General features: G+C 35.4%; 1 protein-coding gene across 1 annotated transcript in view; it reads right to left on the bottom strand.

Annotated features, from left to right (window-relative positions):
- Positions 1 to 3,809: 3,809 nt before the first annotated feature.
- Positions 3,810 to 22,091, bottom strand: part of LOC144445925 (uncharacterized) — a 40,477-nt gene continuing 22,195 nt past the window's right edge. Inside the window, exons 10-12 of the mRNA XM_078135571.1 lie at positions 11,152 to 11,246; positions 7,800 to 8,030; positions 3,810 to 4,316 (exon numbers count right to left, since the gene is read on the bottom strand). Coding sequence (XP_077991697.1) covers positions 4,250 to 4,316; positions 7,800 to 8,030; positions 11,152 to 11,246 — 393 coding nt within the window. The 3' untranslated portion in view covers positions 3,810 to 4,249. The remainder of the gene's footprint in view (positions 4,317 to 7,799; positions 8,031 to 11,151; positions 11,247 to 22,091) is intronic.

The following is a 22,091-nucleotide window of genomic DNA, read 5'->3' as shown; positions in this document are numbered from 1 at the left end:
CTTATTTGATCTTTAAACAAACTTTTAAACACTAATATTATTTTCCGGCTAATCCGAATCTAAACAGTTCTTTTTAAATCATACAGTTGATGCAGGAAAGAATGTGAATACAGGGTTATGGAGTACCAGCCAAATTAGAAAAAAAATTAGATTTCATATCCTTCAAAATACCAGGACTTCTTTTGTTTAAGTATGACACTAATTTAAATGTCAATTTCCAGGGTAAATTTACTCATTAGTTTGTTCTATCGGCTGCAATGGCTAACCTCTCCAGCTTGTTGTTTGAGTATACTTGGCAGTAATTTGTACACAGGTCTATTTTACCTCATGAAGTGGAGCAGAAAACATATACTCCAATTGTACAAAAGAGCGCTAACGTTTGAACAAAGTGCCATTTTACAATTTAATGACTAGCATAGGGCGGTGATATCTTAAAGGTGAATGTAAACTAAACAATAAAAACGATGAAAACATTTAGAAATCAAAAATTGATGAAGAAGCCGAAAGCTAGTCAATATCTGGTGATTAGCGGTGCGGTCCAAATTTCACTTGGGGCAAACTTTAAAGCTTACTTTCGTTCGATCTTTTTAATGGTTGCCACTTATCTTCAATATATCTCGTGCCTTATCGAAACCACCGCTGCGAGATCTCGGAATAAGATGCAGAGGTTGAACTTGTTGGGATCGAGGGCACCTACTTTTCTAGCAGGTGAGAAAACAGTGATGCCACTTTTTTTTCGGTGGTATTGATAACGAGCTCCGTGTGTGGGTTTCTACAGAAGTGGGCTCTCTGCTATCGAACCAATCTCCGTCAATATATTTAAAAGGCACGGACCTTAGCAATAAGCGAAACTGCTTCAGTGCACCGTGCTGAATAGGTCGGCTTGGGGAATCGCTGGCGGGTTATCATAACAAATTGTTTGAGAAAACTCCGGGGCACAAACAAGTCGATAGTTTTCGCCCAAAGCCATGCTTCTACATCTGTTTGCAGCCGTATGGACATAAGAAGGAAAACAAAGGCGTTGGCACACACTGTAGAAAAGCAGGGTTCCCTAAAAACAGCACACATAATAAATGCGCCTTACGCACACATCTAACAGAAGTACCCCATGCAAATTAATATCCATCCAGTAAGTACAGTAAAAAAAGATATAAAAACCAATTCTCACCCCCTCTCTTATTCTACAACGGCTCAAATCCTACAATTCAATCTTGTATTTATATATAAAACTCCATTTTTATATTAAACACCGTGAACAACAAAAGCCACCCTTTGGAGGCAAAATACATAAATATTGGAACAGAACAGTTAAGAGTGCAATACACAATAAGTGTGAAATCCAATTCGCTGAAATCAATTGCCTTACGAAACATACATGAAACCCGACATCCCTTACATTTATAGAGATGGAATCTAGGATTTATATTAAAACGTTGATTCTTGCGGTTAATTTCTTAGACGCCGTTTTTGCATTGTTTCACCTTTCCTCTGTGTACACACTTCGTTCAATAATAATACGTGGTTGGTAAAATTTTAATAAATCTGTTTTATTAATAAATCATTGATAACGTGCATGTTCTTTTTACTAGTTTTTCATATGTGCTGGATAATGATATCACACACAAAAGTCGGTTCAATATTGAGTTTGAATATACAGTCGTCTCAAATGACAATCTATCTGGCTGTATGAAAGGTGACAGGGCTTGTCATGCCTTTGGAGAGCGATGACTGACAATGGGATTGATTCGTTATGTTGAAGTAGAAACATAATAACGAAGTCTGTGCTGCAATGAACGAACATACATTGATGTCCCTCTGTACTTTTTTTCTGTTTTTTGTTTAAATTTCTTATTTTCCTTTCTTTAATGTTTTGTTCCGGAGTGTGTTTCTCTTCTCCACCCTCTATTTATCAGCCACAAATATTTGCCTCTAAAACAATGAAAACACAAACAAACAAACAAATAACCTCTTGTTTGTGGTTAGAGTCCAACCCGGCAGTGATCAGCCCAGCTCAAAACATATCAAATTCTGACTAGTACTGCCTGACGATTCAGGATGTGATAGTTGGTTGGTTACCTAAAATGTGTCAGCTGTATATTACTTCCTAAAATCGGCGTCGCTTAAATTCAGGCCACTTTTTATTTGAGTGAGTACAGGCAACTGTTTCAGTGTGTGCGTTAGGACTGGCAACATCACAATGTGACATCTAGTTGTATGTAAACTTTATGAGAAAACATCTCCAGAGGAATTGCTTCCAAGAAACCGAAACAGTTCAAAAATAATATATTTTTGAGAAATTTCATTTTTCAAAACGTGATGATGCATTCTTCAGAATTTTTTTTTTTTAAATGTGAATAAAATATATTTGCAGAAGCTAATAAAAACAACTATACAACACCAAATATGTTTCTTCAGAAAGGTTTTATTTCAAAGACTGAAAAGATGAGAGATAAAGATTTGATTGTACAAGCTATACATTATGTACATTTCTATATAAGAAAGTGACAACACTGATACTGTAATATATAATACACTTCACCACTGTACCCTCCCCTCCCTTACAGAAATTATCCTAAAACTCCTACACAGTTCCTCATGCCTGCAAAAACTACTTTTCCAATAAATAGACCTGATTTCCAATAAATTTCTCAAAGTTCCCTAGCACCGTATGTGATAATGATTGATTTGACACATCAGAATAAAGACATACTTCTATTCACATTGTGAAAAATGATACTTACATAATCAACAAAAACTTTCTAAATTTAGCTGAATACCAAAAATAGTAATGTAGTAGTAGATATGATGGCAGTCTTTATTGAATACAACCACTGTGTATCAAAGTTTTCTCATCACACCACCATCAAAGCACACAATTGTTAACATTTCTAAATTTAGCTGACAACAAACATCTGAGCACAGCTGTGTTAGATTGGCCATCCCAAATCAAAACCTGCACATATCAGTAACACATTGGGTCAACTAATACAACATTCAAACCCCCCCCCTCCCCCAATATAACATATAGCATTTACTAAACTTGAACTTAGCAAAACCACTACTTACACACCCCACCCCACAAACTTAGCACCTGTACATACCAGTCTCCATTTCATTAGTTCAGCCCCATACTCTTTCCTATCAAAATTATTCAAAATAAACTCTTCTCCAAATTTTTGGAAAAATTCAATGTCAAAGTATTAGGTCCAAATTTGGGGTGGGCAATTCTTTTTTTTATTTTTTGACCCAATCACTTGCAACTATGAATAACATACATTTATAATAGTCAAGGCAGATCACATATGTCTACAGATAGCTTGATGCCCCCATCAATACTCAGTTTACAACATCAAGATATTAAGATGGAGAACTCTTCCATAACACAACAATTCTTTGACGTGAAATAAACTCAATGTGTATCCAAAGTTTTCTATTTAGACAATTAGAAAGTGTCTGGTACTCATTATTTTTAGATGTAAAATCTGTGCAATCAATTCATGACATGGATTGTCTGGAATATCAAGTACAGGCTATATGCTGGGTGGGAGGGGGTGGGGGTGGGTGACAAGTTCTGTGTAATAGCTTGTCACACAGTAATATTTAAAAATAAATGGAAGAGGAATGATTTGGCTTAAAGTACTTAAATAATCACATCTAATAATGGAAAATTGTCGTAATTCTACTAATATATTATATAATAAAATTGATGTCATGATTTGTTGTGGTCAGTCTTTCAAGATTGTAGTTCAAATTTCATAAAGAAATCTTATAAAATAGAAAAAAAGTAGAAAACTTTAAGCTTCTGCAAGAACTTTTGCAAACAATCTACAGCAAATACAGTTTCACATTTACAAAAATATGTACAAGTAAGGTTTGTTCTTTTCTTTATGCATTTCACAAAGAAAGAGGGGAAAATATAAATTAAGTTTTGAATAATAAATGTAAAATTTGAGATTGTGTTCTGATTTGCATTCTGATTTGTCACTGTGATGTCTTCCCTGACGTTGAAATCAATATCAGGGAGAACATATGATTGATGAAGCACTGAAGGATGGATATATGCTATCAAGGTGATTTCTTGTTGCCCTTAGCAACGGTTTCTTTGGTTACAACTTTCCACTTCTAGTTCTGAGAGAAAGAGAAGAAAAAATGCCTTTGCATCTAAATGAGAGATATTGCGTAATGAGTAGATCTAATGTTGTATGATTCATCATTGGAAGACTGTTGTACATTTTTAAGTAAACTTCTTCTAGCTTACGATCTTTGGTGTTCCTTCGGTTAATTTCTTCCTCAGGACATTGACCAGCCTCTCCAGTCTAAAAAAAAGAAATAAAGAAGAATAGAGGTTAAAGTTGACGTTGCAACACATGGCAAACTGTATTGTGCAAATGTAGTTGACATAATGTATTTATATGCTAAGTTTGTTTCCAGCAGCTACAAACAACGATGTCACTTGATGCCGGAGGCATCACAAGGAAAGTTCATGGCTAATTTGGAATGAAAGGGGACAACAATATTGTTCCCACGATAAAGGGTCCCACCCTTCATTACTAAAGTTCTTTTTCTTCAAATAGCGGGGTGTATTTGATAAAGTTTTAGCTGGCTGTGATGTTAATGAAATGATATCTACCAAAAGAAGTGAACTGAAAATTCTTGATCCATGAAAACATTTGTGCCTGTTTATATTTTCTTTCTGCCTTATTGACAGATGTGTGTTTGTTGAAGTATTTCTTTTCTATTTTATGGATTATTTAAATTTGTTTAAGTTCTCAGATGTTATTTCATCACAGTATTCACTTTCCTTTCTTGGTTGGAGAATGCGGGCAGCTGTTGTTATGCTTGACTCACTCCACAGAACATTGTGCAGAAAAATAATGTTGCTCTCCGTCAGGCACCAGTGGGTTTAGAAAAATTCTTTTATGATCAATCATTAAAAAAAGTCGGGATAATACAATTGTCTAATATGATATATATACTAGTAAGTTAGGCGTTGTATCTAGATCAAATAAAACATGGTACCCAGCAATCTTTGGGAACTTTTATCCTTTTTTCCTACACCTAGGACCATTGTCAACATGACATAACTCGATTCTAGGCATGCTTGAGGTGACTATCTCAACAAATTAAGTTTCACAATAATTCAGTCGCAGCTGAGTGAAAAACAAAACAAACAAAAATAAAATAAAAACAGAACAAAAAAAGTATCATCTGAAGTCTACAACCAACAAACTTGATAATTCTAGTCATTTGGTTTTATGAAGGAAAACATTTTCACAGCTAAAACATGATGTGAAAAAATTAACAGGTCGACTAGCCATTGGAAATGGTGGACGACATTTGAGGAATGGACACTATAAATATGGCAGGTGAAATGACAGCATTAAACGGTAAATGAAACAAACCCCAGCATTTTGTATTGCAATGAAATGAGACACGTTAATTTGACAAGCTGTCACCGAAAAATACTTGTAAGCCGTGCTTATTTCAGCCCAAGATGACACATCGAGCAACGATAGAAATGTACTGATGACTGTGCTTGCAAAGAAAATAAAGGCAATTAGTATACAGCTTTTAGGATGATGTTACTTTCATCTGATACAATAATCAGGCGAGCACTCAATATCAGCTGTAATATGATACCCTAGATGAAACAGTCAAGTGGGCCGCAGAGGAATACGAAAGCAGGCCAGTCATCGTATGCAAAGTCACACTTCCCCTCCATGCTTCATAAATTTTGCTTGCTATTGGGAGAAACAAATGGCATGGTTTCAGTATTGAAATGGACATTTGTGTTGACGCTCCTGTTTGTTTTCACCAGCACATCAAAAGAAGTTTTCCTCTTATGAAGTGATAGTTGTATTTGATTTCCGTACACTGTAGAGCTTTGGCTACTCAAATGTATTGCCAGTAGTTGGAACATTTTGTTAGACATTAGCAGGTTTATTGGAAAAAAACAGGTGTTTGGGTGCATTTCCAGTATTGGTGACAGGGTGTTTCCTATTCAGCTCTTAATCTACAACAGTGTCACAATTTATTACCATACCCTTATTCTTATATATATATATATTGCCAGCATATTTTTGTGAAATGGGAGCAAGACATATCCCCCCACCCCACCACACACTTTTTTTTAAAAAAATGGGGCACAATGTTCTATTTTATAGTATGTCTATGTCATGATGAATTAAATACATGCCCTAAAATTCACAGGGATGTTATGTTTATTAAACTTTATGTGATGCCTTTTTCTCCTGTACATATTTGTTATTCCTATTAATATATTTTTTTGGAAAGTGTGATACTTGTGTGTGTGTTAGGAATCAATGAATTACTACACAGTGAAGGGGAAAATTCCACTTTTTGATTAAGTATCAAAATTTCCCCCATTCTTGTTTCAAATATATTTACATACATTTTAAATTTTTAATGTTAGCATAACTTTACATACATACTTGTGGAACTTTGACTATTTTGAATGACATGTCATTAATAATGAACACACAAAAAAAATGATATACAAATTGGCAAGACTAATTTAACTACCATAGTTTACATACACAATTGTCTGAACAGTTTCAAAGACTTTTCGAAAATAGCATACAAATTAATTGACAAAATTAATGTTTTTCCTTAAAGGGAATTCATTATCTCACTAGATGTCAATACTGAATGTTTGTGATGAAATTACTAATTCTGGTCTCATAATTTGAATATTAAAAGTCATATTCATTCAACAAACTGTTGCCTTTCTTTGGATTCGGCTGGTAATGGTATGGAACATTCTCACTGATGCATCCCAAATGAAGAGAGTTAATTACGGTGTAGATGGAATACAGAAAGAGCTGTTATCCTTACGTTTTAAAACAAACACTCCATTTCATTAATTGGCACGATAACTTTCACACCCTGTGTTTACAAAACATTGGCGTTGTGTTGACCTACAAAACAGAGTGTTTTTTCATCTGAGGAGTTTTAATAGTGGTACACAATGGCAGTGGGCTGTTCCCTACCACAGGTTGCTTGCCTGATGTAACTAAGTAAACTTTAACTTTTGTTCCACAAATTGAAAGCGCCATTGTCAAGGGAGTGAATGGAAATTGGACGTCACAGTGTTCGTTTCATATAACATTGTTTCAAATAATTAATTGTAGTGATGGAGTTTCCGTTTCATCATATTAACATGATGAACTAGTGAGAGCTGGCAAGCTGTCACACATTGGTGATAATGGATGTCCACTATATCATCACAAGACTAGGCTGAACAACGAATCTACTGACGCCATGTCTGTCTGTCAGTCATTGGATTTGACTTTGACAAACATGTCTTACATAACACTATTACTTTTACTAATTATCGTTGATAGGTTGGCAAAATTTAATGTAAACGGGTCTCAAAGCCTTACTTATAAAAGGTTCTAAGTAGATGGCTTTAAGTGACATTTTGTTGGTTTTTCTGCTATTTTAGAGGGTCTTGAGAGAAGATGGGAAATAAAGGCCGATCCATCGATCCCTCCCTCCCTCCATCCATCTGCTAGTATCCCCTTTCACCCCTCCCTCCACCTCCTGCCTACTAACTTTCATTCAATTCAAAATAACTCCCTACTCCCAATGTTTCACATTCTCTCCACTGTATTCTTACATTGTATTCTACAGTTCTTTTCTTACCTCTATATTACGGAAGACATGTTACATGTTTGATATTTTTCAAAATCTAAATCAACATCTGTATAACTTAAAGGAGAACACAAATTTTGGTAACTTATTTCTTTAGAATTTCATAAACTTCACACCATACATACTTTTCTGACTTTTCACCAGCTTCTTTCTGTGCATGTAATGCCTGTTGATATTGCATTGCCATAGTATTTCTCTCGGCCATTGCCTGTTGAAGATGTGAGGTCAATTCGTTCTTGTCCTTCTGACTTTTTACCAGGTACTCGTCACGAACTTTGATCTCGTCTTCAAAGCTGCCAAGAGTGTTGTTGAACTGGTCTCTTAGATTCTGTTCCTGAGACAATGACTTATGGAGACTGTAGAAATAGAACATAGAAATTGAATTTAGTAAGCCACCACAATCACTTATATATGGTGTGCCCCCATAAGAAATGACAGAATGGCAAATGTTGGGACTTTGAGCATCAATCTTCCCCCAAAAAAAGACTTCGAGTGATATCCAGAAAGAATTGACCAGTATATGTGCACACTTTTAGAAGGTGGAAGTATGCAAATGTGGAAAAATTACAGAATACCAGGTTATCGACAAAAGAAATTGTTGACAGCTTTTTTTGTTGCTGCTGCACAGTTTAGGATTTTGAGCCAGCTGGGTAAAAGTTTCAAGCAAATTTGAAAGCTTTTAATGGGTACAAGAACGTCTTTACCATTATTTTGTTTTCAAAATTGTAATAAAAACATTAAAAGTCCCTCTTAAAATTCTAGTCAGCCATGACATATATTATGTCAAAAACCATGGGAATAGCTTCATCAATATTAGTTTAGTAACCTTTCTTGTCCACCTATCATATATCATAACAGTTAACTATCAAAACTGATGCCATTTTTAGCTCACTTCTAAATTTAGTTTCTTAGATTTTTTTATTTTTGGACTTTTTATTTTGGGCTCCCAGAACCTGCACATCTCTGCGGGGCGATGATAATTTTGTCTATTGGTAAAACAATTAAATGAAGAAAATACACTTATATATAAAATGTATTGACATATAAAAACAAGTCTACATTTCCCCTTTTTTTCTGTTTTGTATGTCAATAGAGTTGTTTAAAGTGTAATGTTTAGTTAAGATGAGACCTGATGTCAGGCAGCACTCACGCCAACCAGCAAAACTGAACTCTACACACTACCTATTGGATTTACCATCCGGGACAAGAATATGCCAACATATTTGTGTTTGATCTATTTTACATACTAGTGTTTTGTTCTGTCTCGAGTTCACCAGCTGGTGAGACTGAGCTACAGTTTTACACATTATTTTATGACTTCTGTCTTTGAATGGAGCTAGAATTTCATATACCAAATCATTTGTGTAATCAAACATTTGTGCTGGTACTACACTACTAAGGCAGAGCTGACCTATAAAAACTTAGTTGTTTTTTTTCATTTGTTGCGTTGCAGTTGATTTGTCAAATATACTGGTTGTTGGAGGTTTTTGGTTAAATGTTTGATCCGGCAGACTTGCTGTTTGACAACCAGCGTAAAAACACCTAGCATAGTTCTACAATGCATTACGCTTTGAAGTGTGTTTATTTTCCATTCATTTTGCTGCCAACAGCATTCCCAGGAGAAATTATTGAACAAGGACTGCCAGTATGATCTCACCTTTTTTTTTTGTTACATTAATACAACAATATGTTTTTGAAATTATCATCAATTTTGTACATACAAAAGTGATAGTAACCACAAAGACATATTGGCTCTTTGACATAAAGAGTTTCAGAAGAGCTTTGGCAAATTCACAATCTTTTTGCAATGATAGTGCAAACTATAGCAATGATGAGAGAATAGACCCATGACCACTCTACAGTATGCTAAGTTTTTCACACATTCCATTAACCATTCTATTTTTCTCCTGTTCTTCATTTGTTAATATTTCCCTTTCACCAGGTATCCTTGCCTCAAGGTCCTATTTTGGGTTGATTATTTCAGTGTCTCTCTTTCATTCTTTCTTTTGGCATATCTGTCTTTTACTCAGCTTTCCTCCTTAAAAGTTCAGACTCTGTAAGTTCATCTATCACTGTCAGTACCTATTTCGATATTTTTCCACTGACAAACAGGTTGAATGCAAATCACTTGGGGAAACTAGTGTTTATTGAAATTCCTCGTACCAGGTATACATCTTTAGTAGATGAAACTGGTGAAAAGTTGAGTTAGCATTTTCCTTGGCAATAACAAGTGATTTGTTTACAGGCATACAGCTTTCTGTGCTATACTTAGAAAAGTTCACCACGCATTTACTGTCTTTGCTTCATGTACCCTACTTGTAAATGTTCACATCACATCAAACTTTATATTATGCTGGGTTCTGAGAAAACATTTCCGGGTCCAGAGTACAAAAACAAAATGAAGTCTTCCAGAGTTTGATTGGATAACAGTTTCAAAAGCACTCAACTCATCACACTGTATCAGTAATATTTCTCTTGATCTCACATTCCCTTACATCTAATATTTTACTTTGATAACCACCATCACATTGTAAGTCTCATGGATTACCCTCCAAGTTATTTGATCACCTGTGAAAAATACATTACCATAGTGAAAAAAGGAATAGGGAAAACTGGACCATGAAATATTTTCATAGAACCCAATGTAACATGTAGTTGGCTGTGAAAGCTTGATGTGACGTGACCGTTTGTAAGTAGGTTACATGAAACATAGGCAGTATTCTATGTGCTGATGAGTTTTTCTAAGTAGCACACAGAAAGCTACCTTCTGTTATGCCTGACCACAAGTTTTTTTTTGATGAGTGTACTAAATTTCAAATAACACTTGTGAATCATCTATAGCCATGAAAAAAACACGAAGGTTTCTCGTACCGAATTCCCTTTTCAAACATTTTGCCCGGATAGAGAATACGAGTACACGTTTCCTCTTACTTCTTCCTGTGTGCTACGTGCTATCTGGCAGTACTTGAAAACTGAGAGCAAACAAGTCATTTCCCCATTGAACACTACATAAATGTCCCCTTCTGCTTTTGACCAGCTATGCTAAATTCAGTGTGACTGTCACGATATTTATTATCTACGAAAACAAAACACAGTCATTTTTGCTTGAAATGTAATATTTTTCGCCCTGAAATGCCATGTTTTTTTAGATCAGTATAACGAATGTCTTCCTGTGGCCTTGGTTTCACAACTATTCGTCCTTCGGTTAAACCTAAGTATGAAGACTGACTTCACACTCTCAAAATAATATCTACTACAACATTTTGTGAACAACTTACTAATGGATCAACTATTTTTCATTTTCAACCTTGTCACTTGACCTTTATTATGATAATATTTTCTCATTTTTTTTTTGAATCTTTCCAAACTTTTTCTTTGCCATGGACTTGCTTACTCCATCATAGAATTTTTTTTTTTTATAATCTTCTGTTTCCTACGGAGGGATTACTTTTGGGGGTGAGTTTTATGTATACTTGCCTATAGTAGACACTTAGAGTTTGAAGTTCATCCTCTAACTTTCTCACTTTGGTTAAAGCTACGTTTCTCTCTTGTTGAGTGGCTTGCAACTGCGCCTGTAAATTACAAGATGAAAGAGACAAAAAGAAAAGGATTAAAAAAAAAAGTCTTTTAGACACTAGATGAGAAGCAAACAAGATGACATGACTCACAAAAAAAAAGTCTGGCTGCCAATCGATCTGTTTGCTGAAAACACAAATTATGAATCTTTCAGTAGTTTACATAGTCTTAGTCTCCTCGGAGGGACAAATGCTACCATGGCATGTCTGTGAAAGTGGCTGCTCAAAATATCATCGCCATTCACAGCAGTTTCCCATAACAAACAGTGCAACTCTGCGATAGCTCCCTGACGGACGGATGCGGCACTAGCCATCCAAACTTTCTTTTTATCGGTCTGGCTCCATCTACGAGACGCTGGTATGAGATATGTAAATCCGCATAGATGATATAGTGTCGCATCGAAGATGTTACTTCTTTCTGATTACGCACAAGTGTAACAAATGATGAATGAAACCCAAGGGCAAGCACTCTTATGAGGGTTTTAAAGTACATTATCAAACATATAAATATTATAGAAACTAATACTGGTATGATTAACAGTTTTTGTGTATTTCTCGCTATCTGTCTATACACCTTTTGCTTAGTGCTATGTTCTCTGTCCACAAGCTATGCCTACACACTAGTATGAACACACACAGTGTGTTTAGTATTAGTCTGAATGTGTACCTTGATGATATTGACATGCCTGCCTTGACCAGACAACTAGCTGTACACACTGTCTCTGAAAAGACAGCTATCAAGTCAGCCTGGAAGGGCTGACTAGCTGTAGAATGGCAATTAAACGACCCCATATTTGATGTAATTTCATTAAAGATTATTTAATTCAATTTAAGTGATCTGACTTGCACGAGTAATAGGTTCATATTCTATCTTATGCAGTATTTAATTCAAGACTCAATACAAACTTAATATAACCAGTACAGTAATTTCAGCATGAACTTGACACTTGCTTGTTATTTTTATCATGGAGAAAATCGCTCAAAGCTGTAGGGAGGAGGACCTGAATTGAAGTCCATTTATTTTCACAACCTACTAATGTTTAATAGTATTAAACAGACTAGTTTTCATACTAAACATTGACTAGAGTGACAGAGTAAAGTTTACCCCGGCTCTTAATCAAAGATTACACTTATGAAGGCATATCACCAAATGTGTAGTGTGAACACAAGTTGTGATGACTGAGGAGAAATATAACCAGGCTGACAAACAATTACTAAATACACACTTGGAGTACAGTAAATGGGGAAATAAACCCAGTTCAGAAAAGACTGGTAAATATATAATTACTGTGGACTTTATCAATGTACTCAAATCAGCAAGAACTAATTCAAACACTTGTGTGTGTGACTGAGGCCTTAGGTATATACGCTTCTGTAAACGTACTCTACCAGTGTCAGCTTTAAAAAAAAAGTGCAAAATACCATGGGAAAAATTTTGTTTGAGAAAAATACAGCTTTAACAACAGTTAGTTGTACATACAAGTCACACAGTTCACTTTCTAAAAGTTCTAAGTGTTCTTTATTTTGCTCTGAAAAAAGCACTCGGTGGATAGCAACTGTTACAAGTTGTATTTGCACTGATATGTGGCGTAAGTAACTGCACTTAATGCAAAAAGGGGTCGATATTAAGAAAAGTGAGGAAAGTCCTTCAGTAAACATTTTAAAAAGCTGGCTCCTAATGAAAAGAAAGAAAAGAGACTTCCCTCATGAATGATTCCCAGTGTGAGAGAGTACAGAGAAGAGCAAACAACAAGTCGGATTGCTAAATGAAAACTAAGAGCCTTGTAACTGCAAATGTGTCATATTGATATGAAATTCCAAATGGATCACTGAATTTGGCAGACAGTTGCAAGTGGCCTGTCACACGTTGTTGCCACTGTATGGGCCACTGAAATCATCATTGACGTGGCAAGTCCGTGTCTGTCAAACCGAGCTGTCTTTTCATTTCATTTGAACACCACTGCATTGTACCATTTTTCTACAGTGATCTTAATTTCATTGTCAATTTTACTAATATAAATCAGAGAACGTTATGACGAAATTGATCAATGAGAATCGTATGACATGAGTCTTTTATATTTCCTTCTTTTGATTTTCTCCTAGACTTTGATTTCTCCTTTTTCTTGTTCTTGTGTACACATTTGTGTCGCTGCTGACAATTATTACTATTGCACAGAGAGAAATAAATCAGAGCTGAGTTAGTGGCATATCTGACAAAATAATACATTCTCTATATCTAATCATACAAAGTAAATAAATGAATAAATCAACATCAAGAAACGTAGATTCTCTGCAAATGGGGATTTCTTCTTGCTCATTCTTCTTCATTTTTTTTTCGTTTCTTTTCTCTTGAGGTGAGGATTTTGGTTAACCTGGGGAATCGGGGTTATGTACATACAGGTAAACTTACACAAGAAACCAAATATTTTGCAAAGATAGTGGAGATGTGTTGAGTTTATGTAGCAGATTACACACACATTCCTTATCGTATATCCTCCAACCTCACCTCACCTTACCTTACCAAGACCTGACACACCATTATCAGTTATACATACTTGGGAGACTTTATGCTTATATAAGTACTAAGAAATCCAGAAAAGCACAGCAAAAAAAAAGAAGGGTTTTACAGCAATACTCTAGCCACAGTTTTTTTACTCCGAGCAAAGTTATTACAATAATGGTGTTTTTTGAGTAAAGGCTACAGAAGTTAACATCAGCATATAAAATTTATGATTTACATTCCTAGATCCTACAGAACACTAGTAGACACATTTCACTGGAAAGATGGATTCTACAAATCTAGTTTCTATCAATTTATTTCTGAATTGCATTTCAACTTGACCTAATGTTTTTTTGTTTTTTTTCAAAATACAAAAAATCTGACTGACAAGTTGATGAAGTTGGAGTCTTGGACGGAAAAGTCCTCAGTCCAGTCCAACTTTTTTAGTTTCTCCCCTCCCCACTTTTTTACTAATGGCCTTACATTTTAACAGAACACCAGAGCATCAAGATACCCAGTAATGCATACAGTTGACAGGCATGGGGATAGGTTGAACGCTCTCATTTCATTTGCTCTGTTTGCTTGAGTTTTTAGTATCTGTTTTATTGAAAAAGACAACACTGGTAGTAGAGTCAACTCTGTGCACACCAGGCTCTTGAGTCCTAAAAGGGCAAACAGTCAGATATAGCAGATAAGGCCGTCTTTGCTGATGACAGTTATTCTGTTACAGGGAGTAGGTACTTCTAAGAGGAAATATTGCATTTATCTGTGATTACATACATTGTTTGTATAAAAATCTTTCATCTCATGTTAGTCTTTGTCATCTATCATCTTATCTGGTACTGACTGTGAGACAGCTACAAAAGCTAAACATATAAACTTTAGTCTTGATCAAATCCACAATTTATTCAAACTATAAGCCTTTATAGGCACAACTTACACTATTATATTTTGCTACGGTTTTAAAACACTGGTAACGGAGTGGGTGAAATCTGGTGAAAAAAATTCACAGTTTTCAGTGTTTTTTTTTAAATTCTAGTAATGGAGAAGTGCAAATCTGCAAAATGTACAATGTTCTATACGTTGTGTTGTGTTTTTTCTACCTGAGGTGTTAGAACCCTGTTACACAGAGGTGCAAATATGGAAAAAAAAATTGTTAGTTTAACTATACATTCATTGTTTTTGCTAAGGTTTTAGAACCCTGATAACAGAATGGTAGAAGTTTGGAAAAAAAAGTAGTTTCCTATTCCTGGTAGCAGAGAGTTGGAAATCCGAAATCAAAATTTAGTATCATAAACATTCATTTTTTTTGCTAGGCTGTTTGAACCCTATTACAGAAAGGTGCAAATCTGGAATTTTATATTTCCAGTTTCCTATGTATTCATTGCACACAATACACCATCTATCTTTACATTTTTCTCTGATTTGTCAAGCGAGAGAAAGACAACCAATGGGTTCTTTTCACTGCCTGTCAGAGACTTGCCTGTCAACATGATATGTGATTCTCAGTGCTGTGTTTGCTGTATGGATAGAATTAACACATCATAATTATAGATCGAGTGACATCGACAAGCTACCCACAGACACTAGCTACAACATAACACGTTTTGAACACATTTTGTCGAAAATCAATAAAAAGTACAAAGTAAATGTAACTTTACTTTCTGCAAGATAAAGTTTATGAAATTTGAGTGGAATGGAACAGAAAACGAAACGTACGTCTTTTAACAGTCATGTGATAACTGACATGCTAGATGACATTTTTATTTTTTGATGAATACAATTTTTGTTACAGGAGGTAAAATCGATCAGTATTTTGACATCATTTTCGAAGGGTTTACTATCATTTTTGAGGGATTTATTTGATGTATTTTAATAGAGGTAAGAAGTACTGTGGTAAACATGCACACATTTTAGAGCCATTTTATTTGGGGTTCCCTACCTGTGTTATTATTACGGACGGTGCTGGGTAGGCAAAATTCAACCAAGGTTCTGGGTCATTTGTACTATGTTTCAAATACTACCTGTATATTTGTTAAGGAGAATACATTTGCATGTGTTCCCACTCATTTTTTAGCAGATTCTCTACCAGTGCTTTTATTAATCCCAGAGTGAAGTAGGCCAAAAACCCAGTTTCTGAATTAGTTTACTCTACTTCCCCCCTTACCATTGCACGACTTGTGAGTAAAACAGACCACACTCGATTAATTCTTCCAACATTTAGTGGAAAACAATGTCAATGTTACTGAAAACCCTATTTCTATTACCATGGCATTTTGTTATCAAATCCTGTACTTTACTTCAATACTGCAACTTTCCCTGTGTGTAGTATATTTGTTTTGCGTGACCAACATTTAGTTTTCAAAATACAGATGAAAATAATTTGCATGTAAAAAAAGAATGTCAGAATTTTGTCAGTATGATTGACAATGAAGCAACATTGTAACCTGCAATTACAGACACACAACTGCAAAAAAGTGCTGGTATAATGTGCTTGATATTGGCAATGGTGCGAATGTATACACACTCCTGTCACTATCAACTCATCCTTTCAATGTGGATGTATCGCAAGCAATATGCCTAACCGACAGTTTACTCAAAACACATATCTACCACTACCACTGAAAATATCTCTTCTATTGTTCAATGTTTGGTCCAAATACAGATATTATTTGGACATCCCTTTGACAGCTGCCAGTTCAATTCTCTCCTATTACACATCGTTCATTGCTAGTTTATAAAACTTCCATTTTTGATTACGGCTCATTCTAAATTTGGTTAGATTTCTTCATTTTAAATGGATTTCAAAAAACAAACAAAGATTCATTAATATTTAGATCTAGTATTCATGTATTCAAAATCTAATACATGAAATCAATTTCAAATTAAAAGAATAATTAATTTAGATATGATATTAGAATATTTTAATTTGTCATTTGAAATGGACGCCAAATTAGCACAAAAAATGTAGTTACATCTAACATTACTAGATTAATTATTTTTGCAAAACATCCTATAAGAAATCCAATCTGATTTAAAAATCTGATGTAGGAATACGGCTTGATTCGGTTATTTAAAATACCTATATTTCCTTTGTATATGTATATGTTATTTCCGATATCTTCCTTCAGTTGGCCAAGGAAAATATGAGTGACCTAAGGTGTCTTTGTCACTACGAGTTGCTAGACGGGTAGTGACAACCCTTAGGTCACGATTATTTTCCAGTTGAATGAAGAAAAATATTGGAGAATAACATAATTATACCAGCGCCAGTAATATCAAAGAAAAATCGGGGAAAGTAATGGCAATTTTGATCGTTTAACTCATATTTTGAACACAGTAGAACAAGTGACATAGACACGCACTGTCGTGGCATAGACGCACGTTGTCGTGACGTAGAACGACCAGAGTATATATTCATACTTTTTGTTCAACTTGACTTGTGCATGGCATAATAATGTTGTTTCTTTTCACTTTTGTTGTTCTGAGAATAATCAAATTCTTATGTTAAGAGGAAGGTGATCATTCTTAGAGAACAAAATCGAAATCAAAATGACAAAATAAGAAGGAAATAGAGATAAATACAAGAATCAAACTATATTCCTACATCCATTTTAATCAGGTTGTATGAAATGAAAATGTACAAAAGTGGTATGCAAGCAACTAATTCAATGTAAAAAAATAACTTTACAGAAACTATTGGTCTGAAAACGCAATATTTTTCATAGTCTACCCCTCCCAACCTCCATGGCCAGCAATCTACTTTATGCTGCTAGGCAACCTTCAGCATTTAAACTATTGCGCAATAGTTAAGGTTTACATTTGCATACCTGTGTGTGTGTTCAGACAAAATAGTGTATCAGGCAAACCATATCTTTTCTACATCTTGGACCCATATCTTCTTAAATCCTTTGTTTGCTAAGTTTATTTCATAAGAAAACAATTCCAAATGGTTTGATAGGGCTAGAAACTACTGGTCAGTAATAATACAACCTTGCCCTCCTGAATAGTATCGGATGTTGACAGAACTAGACATCTTAAAAGCACTCTAAAGACTATAAAAAATTTTTAGTGAAACAATCTGTATATTCTGGACATTAATGTCTGTCCAGTTTTCATAAAATAAATGGTTTGAAGAGACAAGACATTATCAAGTTTGTAACAGATTGGATCTCAATTTATCTGTAATAGGTATCAAGATAGCAACAGCATATTTAAATATCCATACATTTGTTGTCATTTGTATTGTCATTTTATCTCTATCCACAGAGCTGGCTAAACAATTCAAAGCAACTTAATGTGAAAAAAACCAAATGGAAACTACTTACTACAGAATGACAAATGTCAGCACACTTTTAACAGGTATGAAATATGGATTTGAAATTTCCAGACATTTTGTCTAAGATACATACCTTTCAAATGCCAACGTTAATCTTTTTTTTTTAAAGGGCCATCGAGATAAACTCTGCTTTTAGATTATTGGTAATTCCATTAAGTTTATAGTAGCTGGCATGTTTGGATGTCATATTGTTTAAATGAAGGTAGCAGAGAGGTGACATCGTAAGTGGGTCCTGATTAATAGTTCTGTCGTGGAAACAAAACACTGATGAGCTACAAATTTAAAGCCGAAGACTAGGAAATGAATTAAATTTATGTGTCTGCTTTTTATTTTTGGTTTGTCATTTCTGAGGTGTCATTAGTCAGGATAACAGCTGTTCTCTGATTGTACAAGTATTTAATGTATCACAAATGCCCTAAGTCTGGGACTGGACATCATTTCAACACACTTATAGGTCTTTACAGGAATCTGCCCACCAAGTTTGACTCCCTAAAAGCTTCTACTACAGTACATTAGCTGTATGCTAGCTACAGCTCCTATCATTGTGCCACTACATATCTTTACTATAGTATTGGAAACCATAGATTCAAGCCTATACAATAAAGTTTTGTCTCAGTAATGGAATGAGAGTCATTATATAGTGTAGTAATATTTTGATTGTTATATTTCAGAGAACAGGTGATGTCATATCTTAGCCTAGAATTAATCATACTTTCAGGTTTATTTCATTTCCTTCAAGAGATGAACCGCACTGGTTGGTTCTTAGCTCTACAGAACAGGGCAGCATGCATGCTAGCTGAGGCTCTATAAAACAAGACAGCATGGATGCCATGCTGTATAAAACAAGACAGCATGGATGTCAGGCTATATAGAACAGGACAGCATGGATGCCATAAGAACAGGACAGCATAGATGTCATGCTATATACAGCAGGGTAGCATAGATGCCAGAAGGATTCTATGCTGGTCCAATTCGAGCATTTCCAGCTTTGGAGATATGGAGATATGGCTGTTCAATTTTAATGGCTATAAAATCAAACTTTCTCCTCACAGCCTTGCTTCCAAATGAATTAGTTTGTTTAAAATACAACTGTTTATTTAAATTCTCTCTATTCCAAACTGTATTCTTAAACATGATACCCTTCACTTTTACTGCATTCTCTATTCTAAAGATTGATTTGTCTAATGAAACATAGGAGGCGAGATAAAAAGTTGAGGGTTTAGAATCATATACATGGATGTAACAATAACATTCACTGGTACTGTGTATAGATATGGTTCTCACTACAATGATGAATGCAAAAACTGATATGTGTGCTTGAATTATGTGTTAGTCTAATGCTATCCTGCATCAAATCTCAAGGTCTCATCTTGAGCAGTCAGAGATCATTCGATACCACATTAGACTAATTATGTGTATATGTAGTTATCAAGTGCTCACTGTATTCTATACCAGTCTATACAAAGACTACACATGATGTGACACTTGTTAGTGTTACCACGTCAACAGAAACAGAAACAGAAACAGAAGCGTGATGTGGCTCCAACAGAGTTAGTCCAAAGACTTGTCATGGTGTTACTATCTCAAGTAGCTCGCCGCATCTTGGTGTGGTGAGCTTCTTGAGATAGTGACACCAAGACAAGTCTCTGTAGTTGATAAATTGCCAGTACAACAAGTGCACCATGTGACTTTGACACAGCACAGGTCAGGACAGTGTGATGTGTAAAAAGTAAATACACCATGAGCCTTTTCTGAAACTATATCCTGTCTTTGTTAGTTACAATCTGTGTGATGATGTTGTAAAAATATTTCACTCTGACCATCATGAACTTGGTGAAATGAAACTCATGTCACAGCTCAGGTACTATGCTGTGACTTTGTACACCATAGAAATTTTGTAAAAACACTCTTGAAGGTAGAATCTCTTGTGAACTCAATGTGTATGAGCACAAGTTAGTCCACATAGCTTATTGCACTGTTGTACAATAGATAGAGAGAAGAACAATAATGTACATATTCATCTGGTTCAAACAATGTATCATCCGAGGGCACCATACTTTTCCTGTATAAATACAACCTGGTGATTTGGATACTTCATAAGTATCAACATTCACCTGTGACTTAGCCTGTCTACTGGCTGGATCTGTGAACTCCACTACACTCATTCACCATAGCCTATCTACTTGCCAGAGCTGTGACTCTGCAACACTCATTCACTTACCATAGTAAATGAGTACATTGTATAGCGGAGTCACAGGTGCAGTGACTTAGAAAGGCTAATAAGAATCCAATCATGTGGGGAGTTTTGTTCTTGCCCTTCCCTACCAGTAGGAAAATGGTAGGGGAATGATGAGAGCAAAAACCTGCACGTGACTGGATTTTAACCTCGGTTAACTGTAACTGTAACTGTGAGAGAGAAGACTTGCTACTCAAAACCTTGTCAAGATAGTGATAAAGGAATTCAACATGTTCAAGGATTGGCTTCATCTGATAAGCTTCTGTTGTTTATCGCTGCTAGAATCATTGACCAAATAAGGTATTGGTCAATGAGTCAGTAGATTCACCAGCAATATGATTTCAACATCCGACAACTGATAGCCATGATATCACCTCTGTCAGTTTGTACAACTTGTATCAATGGCAGGTGTACAGAGGTGACAATACAACTAAGGCCATTGATTTGGACAAAAACAGACTATGGCCATAGATCTGGACCAAAACAGGACTATGGCCATTGATTTGGACAAAAACAGACTATGGCCATAGATAAGGACAAAATAGCCATTGCTATGAATTAATGATACACTATAAACGTATCAGCCAAGTTTACACTGACTACACTGTTATTCCTCTCACTGTTATTGAGGTACATACACACATACTATTTACATTCAATCACACAGAGCCTAGTCTTGGACCACATTAAGAGACTAGAGTGCCATCTGAGTGAATCTGATGTGCAACTGACACACAGCAACTTCACATGGTGTACCATATCCTTTAGTATACAGTGAGACTCAAGAGAATTCCTATTAGATTTATCATTTTGATGCACAACTGACAACATATATAATTTTGTAATTTATTTCAGGGTAGTCTGTAAAATATGACAGTCATGCCACATTATCAGTAGAAGCCTGATAGGGCTGAACAACACAATAGTAGTCTAGTCCCTATACAGTATTGTTTAGTATGGATGCCTATGTGGTCTCTAACTAAACCACTGTGAGTGGAGGTGAGTCATAATGATATCGTATAGGAACTAGACTAGGTATCATTACGATTTACACCTCCAATCATGACCACTCCGGCATCCAGACTATATTATAGGGGCACACTGATCACATCCATTTAATGACATGTTACGTCTTTCTAAGAATTTTACAAGAGAGCGCAGAGAACAGGTTACAAAACCTTTGATGTGGTGACATATATCAGAACTCAAATAAAAGGAAGTCACTTTGGCAGTTGATGGATTCATCTCACACCTAGCTTAGAATCCAGTCCTGTGGGGATGTTTGGTTCTCGCCATTCCCCCACCATGCCTGGTATTTTACTAGTGGCTGTTTCTTCAAACCTAAAATTTGATTATGATTTTCCAAAGCGATGTTCAACCCAAACTGAATATGGTAATTATGTTTCCATTTACTCAACCCTCCAATTGGTTCTAATCATGTGGCGAAGCTATTGACGTCATCTCAAAGGGAGTAAAATATAAAAACACAATAAGATATTAAGTCTTCTTTCTGGCCAAACACACATTAAAGTAAAAAGCTGCTAGTGAAATACCAGGTGTGATTGGAGAATGGCGAGAGCCAAAAATCCCCACACAGCTGGATCCTAGGCTATTTCATACCTATCATGTCTGGGGTGTGACATATGTCAAGACCATCCTAAAGTGTGAAATGACTACATGAGAGTTTGACTGGTACTGGTAGTGGTAGTAGTAGTAGTAGTGTCTGACAACATGATTGGACAGTATTATTGCTCCATACTTTAGATG

Source organism: Glandiceps talaboti, chromosome 2, assembly GCF_964340395.1.
Source record: "Glandiceps talaboti chromosome 2, keGlaTala1.1, whole genome shotgun sequence".
In the NCBI taxonomy this organism is placed as follows: Eukaryota; Metazoa; Hemichordata; class Enteropneusta; family Spengelidae; genus Glandiceps; species Glandiceps talaboti.
The sequence above is the reverse complement of the archived record's forward strand: the minus strand, read 5'-3'. Positions and strand labels throughout refer to the sequence as shown.